Genomic DNA, 21,156 nt, shown 5'->3' with positions numbered 1-21,156 from the left:
CCATTCTGTAATCCGTGAGGCTGTAAAATGGCAGGCATTTCATCATTAAGACTGCAAGAGCTGTCTGATTTGGATACAAGAGACATATAAGATCTGTATCTGAATTAAAAGGCTTTTAAGGAATCTGAACTTTCTCTAAATGTTAACATATATGTTTGTGAAATGTGCACCACTTGCATTCTGAATGATGTTACTGACGTTATAGTGTTGGTCTGTAACTGGTTTTAAGTTGATCTATTTTAAGGTGAATAATACTTCACACTCATGCTACATAAGATGCTGATAACTTTACAGCCTCACAAGTTTACTCTGAGAAAATCACAAGTTTTCTTAGAGGAGAAACTTCTATATTTTTAATGGTTACCCTTTAGGATGGCAACTTTCCACACACACACACACACACACACACACACACAGCAGACCAGCTGGCCCTGAATCATTCTGACATCTGCATACAGTGTGCAGGGAGTTGAGTTTCTAAATCAGGAGAGGCTCAGCTGATCTAACCCTAACCCACTCCCAACGTGTCTGCTGCGTACTTGAGACAGCCTGTACCTGCACTATGACCGTATTAAATTCTCTGTAGATTAGATTCAATCTCTTCACAGAATGAAAGGTACTTTCAGGGGAAACAGAGGCTCCAAGACACATTTATTTAAATAACTTTTTCAAAAACAGCAATAGAGCAAACATCTAAAAAAAAAACTACAGTACATAGGAGGAAACATTTGTACAAAAATATGTCACTGTGTTAGTACAAAACATCATACATGATTATCATCTTAGTTATACAGATCAGTAATAAGACTAAAGTGAGCATGCTGTATCTCCTGTACAGGTTATAACAATATTTACAGTCATTCAACATGAACGCATTCTTATCCCCCGCAAGTAAACGCCTACCCAACTCAACCAATTAAAACCCTTCAACTTCCACACTAAGAAATCCATTTGTAAAAAAATGATTTGTTGGTAAAATTGTGTTCCTTTCCTCTTCATTAAAGGCTTTATATGCGATTTTTTTGATCCAGCAGATGTCGCCCTTGAGCACCAGCATGAAACCAAAACACCTCGCGCTGCATTGTTGTGTTAGCATGCTAATGCTAGCGATCTTTATTATGCTGGTATCTTCACACTGCATGTAAATTTACCTGAAATGAGCGTGATCTAGAAACACAGTTAAGCAGTGAGTACAGTATGTTATTCTTCTTTTCTCTAGTCCCTCAATTAAACAACTTTTATACACGAGGGGAGGAGTCAGCGGGCCGTCCTGGCGATGTAAACAAAGTGACGATAGGACTCTGAAAACTCTGAAAGCATCACAGACAGTGGGACTCGGGTGTTACACCCATTGTAGACAGTCATGACTCACAGAGTTATTTTCAGAGGATATACTTGATTTCTATTATATTTAAGTGTGAAAAATCACATATAAAGACTTTAAGCAACTTTTCAGGTTATATTTTTCAGATTATCAGGAAGCAGATATGCAGGTCAACCAGCTGGTTGCCTGTTCAGGGTTACTTTGGACATGAATGGATTTCTTTCATTTCTGCAACAAAATGTTTAGTTTTTTTCATGTATAAACATCACAGAGAGTAGAACTTGTTAAAATAACCTAAAATAATTTATTTAACAAATTGAATGAGTAGCAATGGTTAGAAAAGGTGAACAAAATAAGAAATGAGCGACTTGAGTCAGGCGTAGACTGGCAACTCAACCGAGCGGTCAACCAAGTTTTCTGAGGAATCGTAGCTATATATTTTATTGTCAAATTTATTTCCTTCAACTAAAATATGATTGTTAGAGGGTCTACAAATGATGTGTGAAAAGATTTTCTTTTTTTTTTTACCCGGACGTTTGCTCTTGTTCTGTGAGATTTCTGAGGAGCTGTGCAGTGCAGAGTCACTCCCGGTATTTTCCACAGTTTTAAGACAATGATCATTATGTACAGCAGCGCCACCCATTGGACATAATCAGGGTTACATACACTATTCAATGAGAATAAACAGCCAAAGAGTTTTAAATACAGCAATATGGCGGCGGAAAAAAAGGTCAACTGCGCGGTTACAATGCAAGTCAAAGTTAAACCATATGTTTCAACTGAATCTACGAATCACCTCTATAAACCAAGCATGTGTGTACTAAAACTTTGCAAGTAAAAACTTTAGAAAAGAGCAGTCATGTTCCTGTTGCAGTCCTTCATCCGGCCAGCTTATCTTCAGCAGCAGACCAGCTTAAAAAAAGTCAATATATGATTTAAATAATTGTACACAACCCCATTAAACTCAATTATCAAGTACGCAAACAATACTATTATTTTGAAGCTGTGATATTTTAGTTTAGTTTGGCCCTTTGTGGCCTTTTCTAGCTCATGAATTGATTTGTCGTTGCAATGTCGTAGCCATGTAACACAACTGCTTCATTAGTGAGTTATGAAGAGCGAACCCTAAATGTTTCATTCACTCCTCTGCCGTCCTCACCGCCCTTTCTTGCTTTTCCACGTTATCCTTCCTCTCCCGGTGGTGTCTCCTGTTCCTGCTCTTCTTCATGTCCTGAATGTGTTTCCACTTGCCCACTCCTAAACCTTTTCCCCGCACCCTGGACGGCCTCTTCTCCAGCCAGAGCGAGTCGCAGTACTCCTCCAGAGTGCCGACGGGAGCGCTCATCGCCCTCAGGTAATCTTTGTAACGCTGGCGGGACTCGGCTCCGTGACGCAGCTCCACCGCGGGGTCCTCGCTGGGCTTGGGCCTGCCGTCCAGCTGTCCGTGCGTGACGAGTTGCAGCGTGAGGCGGAGGAGGGTGTGCGTGAAGTCCGAGTGCTCTTGAGCCATGCAGACGTACGCGCCGGCATCAGAGGGGTGAAGGGAACGGATGAGGAGACCTCGCGCTGTGTGCACCACACGATCATCCAGCCGTACCTTTGGAGACAAAAAGACGCCGCTTAAACACACAGGTCATGGCACATTCCCACACCTATACAAACTATATCATTAGATATATTCCTTTCTAAAATTGTCCTTGCAATTTTTTTTAAATTACAAAAAAACTAAAATACTTATCATCAGAATCAGAATCAGCTTTATTGGCCAGGTATGCTTAAAGGGGCTATATGTAACTTTCAAAAATACTGCGTTTTTGTGATACCGCATGGCCGTTAGGCGAACTGCACCAGTAACCTGTTGCTCGCTCTCCCTCGCGTGCTCGTCATACTTACACAAACGAGCATCATCATCGGCCGCAAAACACTGGATATTTACCGTTATAATGTTTACAGAGGAGGTAAGTGTTCATACACGTGTGAAAGTCTGTGAAGGAGTCTGTGTGTCTGTATTCATTCTTCCTTTCGCGGAAAATACGACCCGGGGAAACTTTTTATACAGGCAACACAGATAGACAGTGAACATCTACTTTTTCACATCAGTTAATCGTTCGCTTATTAATGGGCGATAAAAAACGATTTATAAATGTAAAAAGTTACATACAGCCCCTTTAAACACACAAGGAATAACTTTGGTAAACTGTGCTCTCTTTGTACAAAGGTATAACATTAAAATATCAACAATAAACACAAAAATAAAGAAATAAGCAAAGACTAATATGCACAAGGCTAAATAGGATAATATAAGATAATAGTGCAGTGCTGAGTAGTGCTAAGTGTCTGATGCTTGTTTCACTCTTAACCTAAAACAATCAAAAGGAATGACAGCACATAACAAAACACCGCCATGATGATACCTGTCACCTTGTTCACACACACACATTCCCACGCCTTATTGTATCCAGAGGTGTGTTAAACACGGTAATGACCCCTGAAACAGGAAACACATTGACGTTGGGTGTGGTGAGAGTCAAACCACAATGTGGGGGGGACAAAGGACCAAGAGTCATGTGGTGTGAAGAGAATTTAAGATGCGTGATGAGTGTGAGCCGTCAGCAAAGGCCAAAGATTGTTCTGTCTTGTGTGTGTGTGTGTGTGTGTGTGTGTGTGTGTGTGTGTGTGTGTGTGTGTGTGTGTGTGTGTGTGTGTGTGTGTGTGTGCGTGTGTCCATGTGCTTGTCATTAAGGTCGTGAGTAGCATGCTAATGTTTACGGTCCCCTCTTTTCATTTAAGCATCCAGCGTGATTCATCAGGTGTCATGGCGGCTCTCAGGGCCTAAAACAACACAGCTGTGTTAAGAGGACAGAGAAAGAGTGCAAGTGTGTGTGTGTGTCCTCTGCGTGTGTCTCCATGCATGTGGGGATGCTTCAAAAGATTACCTCCAACAGCTCTGCTCCGACCCCCCCCCCCCCAGGGGTACAAGAAAGCAAGAGAAGGAGGGCCAAGCACAAACTTTATGCAGGAAACCAGTGACACTAGCCTGTGTGTGTGTGTGTATGCTACATTATGTGCTTTTTTTGTGCACACTTGTGAGGGTGCATGTGTAGCTCTGTGGTTGTTTTTTAAGCCTGACACTGATGATGTGGCAGAACCAGAGGCTGCTCAGATTTTTTAGACCTCGACCTTTACCCATTTCAGCCTTTACCGGTCCGTCTCCTATCACATTCTCATTTCCATGACACACCTCACTGCCCCGACTAAACACATGGGATTCATATTCAAATCATAAAAAAAAAAAAAAAAAATCTCCCTGCTGCAGTGGCTCGGATTATGTTGAGCAATTTATTGTTCAAACATAAAAACATTTGTTGTTGTTATTCAGTATTTATTATTTGGTTAATTGTGTGCCTTTGAGGCTGACTTCTCTATAATAAAGGTGTCTGTGACTAAAAGGCCAATGCCAGACATTAAAACTCACGCAGATGGTCTGTCTTTTATTCTCCTGCAAAGAATTTTCAAAACATATTTTTCCTGGAGTAGTTGCGTTAAGAAGTGACACTTGGGGTGCATATTTCTGTGTGTGAACAAGCGTGCCTTCACGTGGAGAAGCACAATGAAACACAGCTTTTTTTTATAGTCTATTGAGTTATTAAATAAAGTGGTATCAGGTTAAGAAGGCCGTGCTTTTGGATGAAGGTTACCATAATCCATTCTTTTCTGATTACAAACTTTTCTTATGGGGCCAGCATTCCACACTCTGGGAGGGGGGGGGGATACACACAGAGACACAAACATGCTGTGAGGGAGACAGTAAAAATCTCTTTCCAGTTCACATCTTTGACAGCTGACTTTCTTTTTTGTTTTACAAGAGGAGAAGAGGAGGGAGTGTGAGGGAGGATGATGAGTGTTTTTGTTGTGTTCGGGCTGCAGGTGCTGCGAGCATCTGGCGGAGGACGCCTTGATCAAAACTCATCAGGAGGCAACAAAAAAAAAAAGTGTGGAGAGAAATGCATAAGGGGAGAGGCTGTGGGAGACAACAGGAGAAAAAAGCACAAGATAGATGGATTGGAGGAGCATGATGGCAGGAATTAAGTGAGGAGAGATTAAGGTGGGGGGATAAAGGGCAGAGGAGAAAAGGGGGGATGACAGACAAAAAAAGGAACCAGAGCAGGCAAAGGAGGTGAGAGGTAGATATGAGCCAGACATTTCACACATCACCTGATCCAACACCACACACATCCAGCTGTGAGAGCACATAGACCACCTACTTCTACAACAGTGACACCCTACTTCCACAGAATACAAGATATAACATAAATCACTGACAATTTGTTTATGACATGCAATCATTGCTGTGAGGATTTCTCAAATAAGTTCTTCTACAATCTCTGTTTTCTTTGCTTATAGTTGAAAACTTTGGGTGTTGAAGGAGAGAAAACATTGACTCGAGCTAAAAAGCACAAAATCAATTAGAAAGTGAGTCAATGTCCTGAAGTGAGGCAATAGTTGATAATAAAAAAAAAGACAAATTGCATACATTTCTTTGGATATCTTTAGAGCAGCCAGGCTCAGACAGAGACACTGAAGAATTAGGTCATAACTTATCTCCTCCAATCTTTGACCTCAAACTCAGTGTGGATTCACTTGACCTCCTTTTACTTCCGTGTTGACTTACAGCAGCATTGCTAACGTTCGGCCCGAGACAACAATCAACAATCATGTGCTTATGTGAACCCACATGAGAAGACGTTCTTCTTTCACAGCTTTCCAAGTCTTCACGGTATTATGTAATCAAATTTATCCATTTGAACTGTTTCCCTTTTAATCTGATCCTTATTGTCGTCTGTGGCCTATTAAATGGTCATTTATTTGGCCCTCATGCATGAAGTTAAAGGCTGTTAAATAAATCATGAACCTGAGTTACCTAGATTCCCCCTCACAAACATTGAAGGATTCATGATTAACTTCTTGTACATTTAGATTTAAGGGCATTCTTTGACCCTATTTTACAGTTTCACATCATGATGGACCAACTTCGGTCATCAAGTCATTTATAATTTTATAATCATTAAACTAAAATGCATCACAAAAAGCTATTGAACCTGCCGTGGATCAATCGCTCTATGCACTTTGATTTCTTCACCTTCTGTATCTATCACATATTGAATCCTGAGGCAGGAAGAACGCCTGTGTTCACTCCTTCATCACTTTGTCTTTGAGTACAAGAGGTCACATGTCATCACACGGCTACACACACAAACACAGAAAAACACCCCATTGTGTTCATTACCCCGAAAACACATGGCTGTCCCCAGGGAGCGCTCTGCTATGATTTCTGCTGAGGTGGGACCATAAAGGGAACACGCACATGGACACACTCTGAGGGGGAAAACTGCAGCACGGGGCCCATAAAAGGAACACATGGGTCTTAGGGTGACCTCTGCACCTGTCAGTGTGTTTACAGTCACCCCTGAGAGGACAGGGCGAGCAGTTGTGGGCGTAAATAAGTGTTGTGGGAAGTTGGAAACAAACTTGCAATGGGGGTGAGGAGAGTTCGGATGTTTAGATAAAGGGGGGTGGGGGGTGGGGGGGGGGAGGGGACGCTGAGGTGCTGAGTAAGCAGGTCTCTGTTGTCTCATTCAGGAGACGAATGTCATCATCAATGAGTTTCCTTCAACACCTCGAACACAAACACATTAAGCTCGCCAAAACGACATTGTGTGTCCTTTTGTGTCCACCATCCCCTCTCCAAGGATCCCACTTTGAAATGGGACAAAATATCCCATTCAATGACAATTAGCAACAATTCACTTCAATTAAATACAAATTTTATTTTGTCGGATGTTTTGGGGGGAAAAAAATCAACACTGAGATTTGTTTTAATTTGGTGCCACAGCTTGAAATATACTTTGAATATACCCTTTAAAGGGCTTCTTTCTGCACCCTCACATACGCTGGTCTGTCACTTGTTTAATAATATTATTTATGGAATCTGTAGTTCCCCTTGGACGATCACTGACTACGTTTACATGCTCAACATTTTCCTATTAAGGTCCATATTCTGGTTTAGGCAATATTCCGAAAAAGGTGTTTACATGCTCCGCAGAGTGCTGAGCTACTGGAATATTCCCGTTTACATGTTCAATCAGCATATTCCGAATAAACCGTCATCGTAGTAGTAGTAGCATCATGACAAGACGTCATCTAGTGGCGTTCTTTTCACACACAAGTTGTTTGCTTTTGTGCTATACTGTGTAATATTCTTACCACTTCTCCATCAAAGTGTGACTGGAACACTCGCTCTCATTCACCTCCTCAACCGTGGCCGACGAGAACGCGAGGAAATGGTCAACGGAGCTGTACGCGTTACGCCATGGATACATACCAGAGCCCCGCGGAGACTATGGATGGAAGTTCACAGCCAGGACTGGTGGGAGCGAGTAGGAGTAGTAGAAGCAGTAAATTTGTCTCCTCCTCGCCCCAAAAGTGTAAAGTCTTTTGCGTGTTTCTCGCCATGTTGAACATTCCCAGAAGTAAACAAATCCTTGAAGTAGCATATTCAGGAGCATATTCCGACTGAAGAGTTTACATGACCCAATATTCAGGTTGATACAGGCATACGCCAGGGGTCTTATTCAGGTTTTAATAATCGGAAAATGGGCTTAGTCGGGTTATGACAATTGGAATAAGGTGTTTACATGACTCCTACGCAATCAGAATATTGTAATTATTACGATTAATACAGGAATATGGTGTGCATGTAAACATAGTCATTGTCACTTAGCCACTGAAGTCAGTTGGCTACTTGATGAAAAAGAAAGAGAGAAAAGGGGGAAAAGTTCACAGTTCAAAAACCATTTTTCACTTGAGATGGATTATATCACATCCCTGTCCTCCCCTCTGGTGGAGTTATTTGTCATCTTTTTCAATGAGCGAGGAGCTGCTGCTGCAGAAGAGTTTGCAAAGAACCAGGACACCTATGCACTTCAAAAAAATACATTTGTAATAACTGATGAGACCCTGGACTGTGATTTGTGGCAGGACAGTTGCTGATGGGGTTCAGGGCTCAGACACCACGGAGGGCGAGGTCAATGTCAAGCATGAGATTTTTAATATGCTTTGAAGCTCTTATGTAAGTTGCTGCAGTAGACCAACACCTGTCTTTGCCTCTGTCACTTCCCTGTCTTCTGAACCTTACAGGAAAAAATGTAACCTCTCGGGTACATTTAACTGAAGAAAGGCAAAACACGGTTCACCTTCAGGCTTTAGAGAGAGAGTGGGAAAAAAGAAAGAGAAAGTGTTTTTTTTTTGGGCGTGTGGGTGAGTGCACTCGCTGACCTCCTCCAAGCGTTCAGATCCAGGTCTCTGTTTGTACCAGCGGATCCGGGCCTGTTGAGATTTGGGGATGCACTCTAGGAAGGTGGAGTTGCTCTGTACCCCATACAGGACTCTTTGTTCCTCCTTTCCTCCAACAAGACCTAAAGGAAACACAACTTTGATTGATCCTAGAGTCACTTGTCACTTGCTTCTAAAACAGAAAATAAAATGCAGGATTACTCCGATGGCTGATCGAAGTATCTGCAAAGGCATAAACATTCTACTTCAGACAGAAAGAGGTAGAGAACTAAGTCTACATACTGTCCTCTGTGTCCCAGCAGTGACTGGCAGGGTCTCCGTGCTTGATGTCCTGCCTTCTGGCTCGCCTGGAGAACAAACACAGACAAAAAACGAATCACATAGACTGTGTGTTTTTACCTGCAGTGTGACAGTTTCACAACCTCAGCTCCCACATTAAAGGGGATAATAAGACGACTCGATAAAAACACACTTAATACTCATGAACTTCTTTTACCAAAATTTGAGAAATTTAAATAAATATTGCTGAGTGATAAAAAACAATTGGTTGATAAAATTGGCATTCATTTTCTTCCAAGTATCAGAACATCACAGATCAATCACACAAACATGTGATATCAGTGATGTCCTTTTTATTTTGTCTCTTACATGAAAGCTTCAACCGGTTTATAATAAACCAAATAAACATCATTATTGGTTTAATCTCACATCAGGAATTCCATATAATGTACACCCAGATCAGGTAGGAAAACATGAAATTAACAATATTTCCACATTCAAATAAATTCAAATTTATTGATTTTCCATTTAATGTTTTGAATACTACAAAAGAGACGCATCTAAAATATCATCAAGCTTAAAAGAGGCTCACTGTGAAGCTGAAAAATGTTTTCTTAAATCCCAAATGTGCATAAAACTGAAAAAAAGGAACGCTTGCAAACATGTGAAAAAGTTGCAACAATTATTCACAATCACTCCAGATGTGATTTAAGATGACCTCTGAATACTCCTAACCCTCAGTTCCTTCTCCTCTTTGACACGTATTAAACTTTACTGTTCAACCTTTAAAAACTACAAAACTACATCATACTGAAGATAACTGGATCTTCAGTAACTCACCAAACATTTTTAGAAAAATGCCCTAACTGTTTTGTTTATGGTTAAAAGAGTTGCATTTGCCTCTAGCTTGTTGTTGTTGCTCACGTTGGCTGCTTGTATTTGTATTGATTCACCTCCTCTGCCTCCTGTCATGCCCGTGTGATGGGACATCTGCAGCCTACACGCACTGACACTGTGAAGATCAGCTGTCAAAGAGCCATGGAGAGAAAATAAAGGCCTCCTCTATTCCACAAACTATAACAGCTTCCCTACTGGACAATAATGTGGCAGTGTGACCTCACACTGTGGGGTATACATTCTGAAGGGCCCTGATTTGTACAAGCTAGCACGCTACGCAACGGGGAAATACACAGACACACATGAACTTTATGTGTGTCTTTATGTAACTTTAATCAGATACAGAAGAACATCTCAAATCTATGCCTCAAATGAACTCATACACTGAAGAAAAAAAATGATGTAAAGAACCATCAAAAAACAATTTCTGAAATGTGAACTCCTATAGACAGTGCACAGAATTAAAGAACCTGCCAAGTTAAGAAACACACAAACATACACACACCCAATTTATGAGTACATGAGTCATTTTCCTGTCTTTCTTAATTTAATGAAACCTATCTAGACTAGAGGTGTCAGCATTAGTTTAGTTTAGTTTTAACAGCTATTCTTCCTCACAACAGATTGTATATCGTGACAATGCAAAAAAGCATCAACTAAAAACATCAACTAGTTAATCATGATCGTGGTTAAGTTAATGTCATAACCTTCGGTCCTTACTTTATTTCAAAATAAAAGCTGGGTTGAATTCAAAGAGCATGTAAAGTACTCTAAGCTAAATACAGTACAAAATGTCAAAATAAAAGCATAATTATTTGTATTTTTAAATGGGAAATTATGGAATTTCAAACATGTGAATCAAAATGAAATTAGTCGGGATAACAAAAAAAATCGTTTCACAGCACTAATTTAAACACATGTATTTAGTTAAATGCTTTATATGCGATTTTTTGATCCAGCAGATGTCGCCCTTGAGCACCAGCATGAAACCAAAACAACTCACGCTGCATTGTTGTGTTAGCATGCTAATGCTAGCACAACAATGTTAGCAGTACAGTATGTTATTCTTCTTTTCTCTAGTCCCTCAATTAAACAACTTTTATACACGAGGGGAGGAGTCAGCCGGCCGTCCGGGCGATGTAAACAAAGTGAAGATAGGACTCTGAAAACTCTGAAAACATCACAGACAGTGGGACTCGGGTGTTACACCCATTGTAGACAGTCATGACTCACAGAGTTATTTTCAGAGGATATACTTGATTTCTACAATTAAGTGTGAAAAATCACATAAAAAGACTTTAATGTGTTTTCCATAAATGACACTGACACAAGCGTGTGCATGTGAAATCATGTATATCCTAAGAGTGTAGCTTTTACCTTTTCGATGCAGGGATGTATCGTGAGCACGTGTTTCCATCCCAGGCGCAGTAAGGATCACGTGCCAGGCAGCATTCAGCGCAGGCCTGACCGTACAGGTGACATCTACTGAGTGACACCTGGGCAAGACCTTCACTTGAACCCACGTAGAGCTGTTGCTAGAGTGAAACACACACCACAATCTGCTTTAGGGAAGGGGCACATGCTGATCAGCTTTAAGGTCAGGTTCACCCTCCATCATGTAAATACATTGGGTTATTAGTGGGACAGTATCTAAAGGGAAAGTAAAGCACTAGAGGCAGTCCATAAAATGTGTTTATAAAGTTTGTTATAAGAGAAAATAAAAGATTTTGGTTGTGACGTTACACTTATTATTTGTATTTATTAAAACTTCCTCAAGGTTCCTACTGCAAAAGAACAATCGGGCTAAAGCCAATATGTGATTTTAGGATTCCTCATTGTAAGGATTTTTTTTTTTACAAACATGACCCAAAGGATCTGCTCCGACTCATCTAGAATCAAACAGATCCCTAAACAGAACTTAAAACACTTGCCTGCATTCACATACAGACATTCTCACACACATACACATACACAGGTCAAACTTTGTGGAAGATTAATGGAAGCTGTGATTGGGCCTGAAGTGTCTACTGACACCACTGACCCCTGACATAATGAGGCAGAAGGGTGGAGAGAGAAAGCTACAAGAGAATGAGGAAGGCCGAGGAGAGAAAGAGAGGAAAAAAAACACATGAATGATATGGAGTCAGAAAACAGTATGCTTTGTGCCACATGATGTGTATGCACACTTTAATGGAGGATGCAGAGGGCAAGAGAAAAACAACAGAAATAAGATGAAGAAGAAAAATGCAAAAACCTGTTTTGAAGACATCTCCATACTGAGGATGGGAGTGGGAGCCTGCAAAAAGTGAAAGAAACAAACTAATAAGTATAAATTCCAGTTCCAGAGAAGTTAAAACTACACATGAGGCTTTTGGTTATCAGTTAAGAGAAACCCATGTATGTAGTAGAGTATGTATAACAATCAATCAATCAATCAAACTTCATTTATATAGCACCTTTTAGACAAATTAAATTGCAGTTCAAAGTGCTTTACAAGAGTGCAGAAAGGTTATTGACAAAAAAAAGTAGTTTATAAAATCATTGAGAGACTAATGCACACCAATAAGAATTAAAAAAATGTGTATAAAAATTAAAATAAAATAAATATGACACATAAAAGCAACAAGATATTAAAATTAATACATAGGAGAAAAGAGGAATGATAAATGTTTCCCTTTCTCGACGAGTCAACTGTCCCACCAAAGACGGCTGGAGCAGTTTGGCATCATCAATCAACAGCAGCGCTGCAAGAAATGAAAAATGTGTTTGCGCTAAATGTTTGTGTTTGTGGAGCTGTGTTGTGCACAGAACCTGGAAGACTTGAAGTTCTTCCAGCACCACTTCTTCCGTCGACCAGTTCTCTTGAGTGATGCTCACCACCTTCAGGATGGAGCCAGCGTCTGTGATGAAGAGAGGAGGTAGAGACAGGAGAGCAGAGGATGAATCAGGCAAAGCAAACTAAATGTACTTTTAATTCAGAATTGAATCAACAACAAGCCATGTTTGAGTCCTACAGTGTATTGTTTTTTTACACTTAATTACAATGAATGTTTTTGGTCTGTACACTCACACAGGGATCTGGTTATGCAAACTGGACTATACTAGATGAAATGTCTATTATCTATAAAAAATATCGTACAACATGGAGGTTAGAACTATAAAAACAGAAACAGTTGCTTCTGTGGAGTCCATAAATTCCTGTCAGAAGGCCTCTCCAAAGGCAACATCCCATTTATATCACTGCCACTTACTAAAAAAATAAACACAACGCTTATAACAAGCTTCAAAACCAGTTACCATTTTTTCCCACTCTTCATTTCTATATTTCTCTCTTCAGTCTTAATAGTTGAACAGGATCTAAAATATTTTGTCTGAGGCTGAGGACATCTCGTGGTGATCTAGTGCCCTCTGCTGACCAGAGAATGAAATGTCAAGTGTGGATATGGGAGGAGAGGTTTGTGTGTGTCCCACCTGTTCCCAGGAACATGACCTCATATTGTCCATCCTCTGCCATGACTCTGTCCACCACAATCTGAGTCAGGGTGTAGTCCACTCGGACCCGTGTGAACACAGGCCGTCCGGTCAGAGGGTGGACCGAGCGATACATGAGAGGGTGGAATCGAATGAAGCTGACCACCTCATCTGGGAAGTCTTTGGTGGTCTTGATCCTGGGGTCGTAGGTCTTACTGGGACACTGAAGGAGAAAAATAATGTTGTGTAAACATGAACCAATTTCTTGATGCGTTCCATCCCTTATTGTGTTTAGTCACAGTTTTTCACCTCTAAATACTGACAAGTCGCTTTCAACAGTTTACAGGTGCATGTCTCCCTCTGGTGTTCAAATGAAGAACAGCAGGAGGCAGACCGCATCTGGAACATCTGTGTCATTCCTGCTTCCCCTCTTGGTGTGAACTAAAGCTTAATCACTTTTAACACCTGAAGCATTCTTTGTATATGCGTGTCCTTTTCTTGATTGCGTTTTTTAAACAAATGAAAGAAGAGTCTGATTAACATTGAGTAACTTAATCAGAACCACAGTTACATCATCATGCAGCAGGAGTGCAGCTGTGAGTGCAGCAAAATCATTATTCTGCCTTTTAATCAAATCATGTCCATGTTTATTTTTTGTAATTAGCATGTAGGTTAAGGGGTTTATTTCATCAAATCATGTTTTTTGGTAAGAAGTTATCAAATAGGAGCTTTGTGTTCAACTCACTGTTCCAGGTCGCGGGTACGGTATCCTACCCTCGTATTCAACCCATCGGTGGTCGGGTCCTTCCTTGTGGGCGTACGGTCCGTTGAATGCAGCCCGTATGTCCATCATGCTGTACACACACACCGCTGACCCACGGAAAACAGAGCTAGAGGGGGCAAAGTAGAAAACAAGAGGACAGGGTTAAGGCTCAGAGAAGGAAAATGGAGGAGGAAACGATGACATGTTGCGATTAATGCTGAATTTTACCTTGAGGTGGTGAAGACGGCGTACACTTTAGGGTTTTTATCATCTCTGGTAGGGAGCAGAAAAACATCCTCTGAAAGAAAGAAGTGGAGGAACATGAAGTTTGTGTCTTTGTGCACTGAAAATACTTTTTGTTTTCCCGTTTAATCCAGAGGTCCTGAAATCTATTTTTCTGAAGCTTCAGAGAAAAAGTGATCCGTACCATTATGTATATATTTCATAAACTACAGCATAGTCTTTCACTGATGGAGTCACTGGCTGGAGCCATTTCTTTGTTGTTGCCTTTCTGGCAGCAATGCTCAAGATTCCAAATAAGTATTTAGTTTTGTGGTTTGTGGATGAATGCAAGTTACCAATGAAGACTTGGACCCATTTGGGTATGTATCCTATATCTCCCCTAAACTCCCTTCTTTAGCTTAATCTGGTTTTACTTTAGTTATGAAACCCTGTATGCTTTGTTTTTGTATGTGCTGTGGAAAATCACCCCATGTCTTAAAATTTGTCTTTTTATTTGATTTGTTCAGTTCTATATCTATTATTATTATTTTTTTTTCTATTTGACTTATTTTGTATGACGGAGGATTAGGGCCACGTTAAAAAAAATTAATAATAATAATTTCGAGATTAAAGTCGTAAATTTACGAGAATAAATTTGTAAATTTACGACTTTATTCTCGTAAATTAACTTTAATTTAACTAAATTAACAAGACTTTAATCTCGAAATTAAAAAAATAATAATTAACGTGGCCCTAATCCTCTGTCGTACTTTTGTTCTGTATAAATTTACAAAAATGTGAAAAGAGGAATCACTTTATTGTTTAACTACAAATGAACAATATGTACAAAAGTCGGTGAATGTGTGATTCTAAAAAAAAAAGAAAAAGAAAAGACTTTGTTGCACCTCCAGCTTTATTAAATATTAAGCAGAAACTACAGTTGTATATATTGACCTTTGCTACCACTGAGCCACTGCTGGTGCAATTAGAAGTTTAGTGTCTCTACTCAAAAAGTAGTTTCTGAAATATTAAACTCACTTCATTGGAACTGGATTTTTAAGAACTTTCGATTCACACAGTCACTTACGGAGCTCGTTAAAGTGTGTGTCCACTCCATCTGGACCGGGGATGGAGCACACCAGTCTGGTTTTAAGGAAGGTGGTCCATTTATTGGTCAGACTCCTCAGCCCACCTACATCATTCTGTTTAACACAAAAACATACACTGTTACAAAAATACTCATTCTAACCATCGTGCAACAGTCCAATATGGCCGAAAGACAACCACAATAAATAAAACACTGCCGTGATCTGACTGTAATCCATCTAATAGACCTTCACAACACAAAGCACGGCGGCCTGACTCTGGTTTCCTGCACTCTTTAGGAAAACAAACAGGTGAAGCACATGTTTCCAGTAAGGATCTGCTTATTTAGCTGACACAAAGGAGCCCTTCTTGGTTAGAATAATGATGGTCGCAGTAGATGTAGAGGGAAAAAAAGAAAGAGAGAAAGGAGGAACGAGGTAGGGAGAAACATCAAAGGAAAGGAAAGGAGAAGAAAAAATGGAGCTGCAATGTTGGAAGCCAGCGCCAAACCCTGTTCTCTTAGCACATGAATCGCTGTTTGAGTAGCGTCCTCTGATTGAGCTTTGGTGAGAGCGTTCAAGTGCTCCTCTTTGTGATGTTAGAAAACTTAAGAGAGCCTCCCTATTAAAGTTGGCCGGCGCACTAACTAAGTCATATGAAAAAAGATCGTTAAGGTTCAATACACACAATAGCACACTGTTGATCAAGAGACAAAAAAAAAGTAAGCACTTAATGAGGATGTTTCACAATGGTGATAATCTTCAAAAGAGGACTGAAGGAGAAGGACCCTGATTCATTTTACATGCAGAGTAATAACACACTCGGAAGATAATGAACGTGAGCGAGGGGAAAAATACAGAGACCAGAGGAGAGATAGCTGCAGGAGAAAGAGTAGAAGATTCTCCATCCAGTCTGCTTTACAGCTTACTCCCAAGTCATAAAGACGCTCAAAGTTTGTCTCTAAGAATGTAGCAACAGGCCTCTGAATGCTAATAGGAGACTGCTGCTGCGTGGGATAGTCCTCTATTGGAACGACTGACCAGCACACACTGTGTTACATTCAACGTGTGGTGAAATGTAAGTTTCTGTCATGAACATTACATCCCTTCAAAGTGTCTTGAACGGTACTCCAATCAAATATTCTTTCTGAATCGACCTGCTATCAGAGACAGTGAGTAGGTTTACATGCAGTTAGAAACAGTCGATTTATTAGTCCGACTAACACCGGACTTTTCAAATGCATGTGATCGTCTACAGAGATTTTTAAAAGGAAACTCTCTTCACATTTAATCCACGAGGTCAAACTTTTGAATATATAAAATATATTTCTATTTTTTTCCATCAACTCACTCATTTCACTCCCTTTTTAATAGATTAATGCCTGTTTCATTTAGCTGATAGAGGGTTAACATTTTCAATCTTTCTATTGTATGTGTGTGTCTAAGTGAGTGTGTATGAATACGTGTATAGGTTACTGTACATGTGTTTATATTTATATATTCATATTTTGTTTTGAAATTGTGTAATTCGATTTGACTGAAATCATACAAAGTCAAATCTCCTGAAGTTGGAGAAACACACTTAGATAATGCATTATCATCAACACACTGTCAGAATCGACGACATTATCAGTGGAGCTTTATCTTAAATATACAGTAACCAATTTGAGTCTCACACGCGTCCATCCCCTTCTTCCTTCGTTATTTTTTCCAACCATCTTTCACACCCCGGCCTCCCCTCCATTCCTCTGTATACCTCCCACTTTCACCACCTCTCTCGTGTGATATCTTACCTTGCACACACGAGCCACTCGGGACACGATGCTCTTGTCGTTGCCTTCCCAAGACACCTCCCGGAAGAAGAAGTATATCTTATCATCGTCTGGATTGTAGGTGTCTGCGATAGGGTGAGCAGCTATAAACCTGGCCTCTGAAGACACATAGAGAGCACAAAAAAAAAAAAAGAGAGGGAGGTGTTAAAATGAGTACATTAATGGCTTTTCCATTTGCTGAAGCCTTGGTGTGTCAAGAACATTGGTGTCAGCACTTGTTTGGTTACGGTTTCACTCTATTACTAAAGAGAAATAAAAACCATCACCATTACCAAACCTTCCTTGCTTTAAGCGGGATTGGTTCTCTCTTTTGGCCACTTAGGGCAGCAGAAAGAGCCGTAAACACAACTCTGACATTCCACAATATAGCTAAATAAAACATGAACGCAATGCTCAATAAATCTGGACTCTTCTTCTTGCTCTGTGAACACTACCATAAAATGAATATATGTTGCTGCATTATGCATTATCATGTTAACCAGCTAGTTGCTTCTGTCCTGCATACATCAGCGGCCTGCTGTGGCCAGAAGCTGAACAAAAACACTAAAGTTACCATTAAAGTAAGGCTGCTGTGGAGCTGAAATGCTATTATTTTATAGGAAAACAATGACTTTTGAAGTTTTACAAAAGGCTGGCTCTACACTGGCTTCTCGTTACAACATGTAACATTCTATAATCTATCCAGTCTCCATTTTTTTTTTTTTTTTAATCTCCTTAGAAGACAATCCATAGCTGTTAAATGACCAGTGAATACATGACGAGGAGTTAACAGCACAATATGTTTTAGAGTAGTTAGTTTTATTTGTACCACTACTATAAAAGACTGGACAAAATCAGGAAAGTATTTGGTAGCTGACAAGCTAAAATGCTCAATTGCAATGCAAAACTTCTAAATAAAAAAAATTGATTTTTGAAGCTTTAAAAGTAAGTCTTCAAGCAGCTGCAAATGCCTGGATTATTTTTGTTCACTAACTGTATGTGGATAAATGTATGTATATGTGTAAATGCAGACAGTACATTATGCTATCATTGTTGTTAAAAGCTTTGCGGTGGGGTGGGACTGAGGGTGGTTTTGGGTGGTGGATCGGGGAGATAAGAGGGTTAGTATTATGTACATCATGCAGCAATTTGTACTGTTCAAGTTAAAAACTCAATAAAAATAAATAAAAATAACTTCAACAATGAAGTTTGTAACAATATGTTACACTATAATCGATCCAGTCTCTGTATTTAAAATCTTAATCTGCAAAATATTTCATAGATCTCAAATGACTGGTAAACACATGGTGTAGTAAATAAAAAGTGACTTATGCTGCAGTAATTGAGACATCAGAAAAGCAATTTCTTAATTTAAAAAATAAACCGTTCATAATGTAAAACAGAAAAAGGAATGCATAGCATGTTATCATCAGTGTTCTGGCACAGGAGGAGGGAGGCTCCAAAGTCTTGCAGTGACATTACATCAACATTAGCTCAACCCTGACAAGCGGAGCCAACCACCAGAGAGTCATTCCCCGACTGGAACAACTTAGTGTACGACTGCTAACACTTTGGATAGTAGGTCATTGTTAGCGGGATGTTCCATGGGCTCACATGGAACAGAAACACTGTAACAAATTATTCACTGTTTCTTTCTGCACGCCCTGGGCCAACACATGCTGCATACGCACACTGAAGGAGAGAGAGAGATAATTGCTCAAAAAATCTCTGACTGTGTGGTTGTGAAATGTGGAGACCATGTGTAAGGATTTAGACGCTGGTGACAAACTGCTCATACACGACAAACCCATCATTGGCTTTAAAAACACTGGAGGCCCGGAGATGTATTCAGGAAGAGAAGATGACTGTGCATGCCCATGTGTGTGTGTTTTTGTGTGACTAAGGCCGTGAACTTCATGGCACACTGTAAATTCCCCTGTAGGTGTGGTCCCTCTTCAGCTTTGACATTCATATAAAAGTTCCAGAGAAATGAATAAGTGGGCTGTTTCCTCTACACTGGAATGCCAATAACCATCCTGAGGGCACAGAGAGGCTCTTTGTATCAGTATGAGAGGCTGGAAGTTTGGAGAAAAAAAGCAATAACAAGTTTTTGAGTGCACTCAGAGTGTTAAATGTGGATGTGTGGAGGGCATGTGTGTGTACCATTGATCCAGTAGTCTTCAGAGATGTCTGTGCGTATGTAGTGCTGGTCAGGTGGAGGGCCGAGGGAGCGCGTGAATGTTGTGTCCTTGCCCAGGAAGTCCGACGATGTGCCCGCGTACAGGTACTGATCTGGACCCAAAAAAACACAGAGCAGGCGATCAATCATGACACATCACAAAATACTCAGTGAGGAAAAAACTTAGCATATAAAGTCCATTATAATGCATAAAAAGTAAAACTGTTTACCTCAGTAAATTTAGCAGAAACACAGCCTGAGAAATATTTGCGGAAACAATGTAAAAAAAAAAAGAAGATGAGGCTCAAAAAACTTGTCAATTTACATTTAACAATTTTGTCTCACTTCACTTGTTTTATTGCCTCTGCTCGCCTCTAACTTGGCAAAAAAAATTGGGGGCAAAAAGATGCATAAACACTTAAGGAGGATAAAGACTTAAGGGAGAAACACAATTTCGTTCCGGGTAAAATTGTGACGTTCAGAAATACATTTCTGGTGCGTTGACGATAAGGCAGGCAGAGGAATGCTGAAGAGTTTTTTTTTTTTTTTTCTGTGATGGCCTCATCTTACCTGTGAGGATTGAAGTGAATGACTGCAGGGGATCAAAAGGACATTTCAATCTGCCAGACTCCACTGTAGAAGAAAGAAGCTGGAACACACCATCCTAAGATAAAAAAAAAAAAGGAAGAATTATTTCACTTTCAAAATATAAACCAAACTCCTAAATTGTGCTATAATCATTTTTTTTGCCTGGTTTCGCTGACTCATATCGACTTTACCTCTCTGCGTCCGGCGATTTCGACGAAAGCGCAGCTGGGATGGAACGCTCCCGTCCCACAGGCGTAGACGTGTGTTCGATTGTAGTTGTGGAGGACCCTGACAAAGTTGGCACACTCCAACTAGTATGAGCAAGGGCAGAAAACCAGCAATGAAGAAGGAGTACAGAAAGTCTGATAGAACATGTATGATGCATTTCATGGTGTGTGAAAACACCAAAAAATTCCATATGATTTTTTTTTTTCTTTTGTATGAAGCAAATTTCTGTTTCACTTCATTCCTCTGCAGCACTTACATTCGCATTTTTTCCTGCTAGTCTGCACATTTCCACTCGGTCCCGGGGAGCAGGCCAGTGAATCTAAGGATGAATAAACAAAAGGAGACATACTTAACATCTCATAATGTAGCATGTTGGCCTTTAGCCTAAGAAGTTAAATACTGCCTTATACGGTTATTTTTCATTTACACACTAGCATAATTCTTTTTTTTTTTTTAAGATGAGAGCTTTATCTACAAACATCCAGAGGATTGTAATGCACTTTATACCTGTGTGAGCCAAAAAAAAAAAAAAAGAATATAATGTGTTTAAGCTGCAACAGGTTCCAAATCCATTAGCCAGCCTTACAACAATCCCCAAAAGGAGACTCTTTTATACTCCTGTTGTGGTTACTTTACGCTAAGCACTTGTTCTTTTTAAAGAAGAATATCAAATTTTATGGAGCACTTTAAAGGGTACCAGTTTGAAAGTTCCTGACCCCCCCACCCCCCAACCTGATAGGAGCCTAAGTGCATCCCAAGATCTTTTTGAAGTTCCTTTTAAGTGTCTCTTTAAGGTTAAAACCAAAAAGGGTCTTTACCATTTGTGCAACAAACTGCCACAAGAATTTAGCCTTGGTGTTTGTTCTGTTACTTTTTTTAAACTGACTTTGTATTCTGCTCACTTTCAGTCAGTGCATTTCCCAGTACTGTATGTTGATAAAAAAAAGTGTTTTATA

The 21,156-nt window shown here is 40.0% G+C and overlaps 1 protein-coding gene across 1 annotated transcript in view; it reads right to left on the bottom strand.

The window, feature by feature from the left end:
- Positions 1–638: 638 nt before the first annotated feature.
- The window catches only part of sema3d (sema domain, immunoglobulin domain (Ig), short basic domain, secreted, (semaphorin) 3D), a 36,928-nt gene continuing 16,410 nt past the window's right edge, over positions 639–21,156 (bottom strand). The window contains exons 4-18 of the mRNA XM_065957315.1: positions 20,457–20,519; positions 20,164–20,283; positions 19,955–20,048; positions 19,369–19,497; positions 17,188–17,324; positions 15,397–15,511; positions 14,316–14,385; positions 14,070–14,214; positions 13,325–13,547; positions 12,665–12,753; positions 12,108–12,149; positions 11,231–11,388; positions 8,960–9,024; positions 8,660–8,799; positions 639–2,921 (exon numbers count right to left, since the gene is read on the bottom strand). Coding sequence (XP_065813387.1) covers positions 2,463–2,921; positions 8,660–8,799; positions 8,960–9,024; positions 11,231–11,388; positions 12,108–12,149; positions 12,665–12,753; positions 13,325–13,547; positions 14,070–14,214; positions 14,316–14,385; positions 15,397–15,511; positions 17,188–17,324; positions 19,369–19,497; positions 19,955–20,048; positions 20,164–20,283; positions 20,457–20,519 — 2,049 coding nt within the window. The 3' untranslated portion in view covers positions 639–2,462. The remainder of the gene's footprint in view (positions 2,922–8,659; positions 8,800–8,959; positions 9,025–11,230; positions 11,389–12,107; positions 12,150–12,664; positions 12,754–13,324; positions 13,548–14,069; positions 14,215–14,315; positions 14,386–15,396; positions 15,512–17,187; positions 17,325–19,368; positions 19,498–19,954; positions 20,049–20,163; positions 20,284–20,456; positions 20,520–21,156) is intronic.

This window comes from Labrus bergylta, chromosome 7 (assembly GCF_963930695.1).
Source record: "Labrus bergylta chromosome 7, fLabBer1.1, whole genome shotgun sequence".
NCBI classification, from domain to species: domain Eukaryota; kingdom Metazoa; phylum Chordata; class Actinopteri; order Labriformes; family Labridae; genus Labrus; species Labrus bergylta.
Note: the sequence above shows the minus strand (reverse complement) of the source record. Positions and strands in the feature narration are given on the sequence as shown.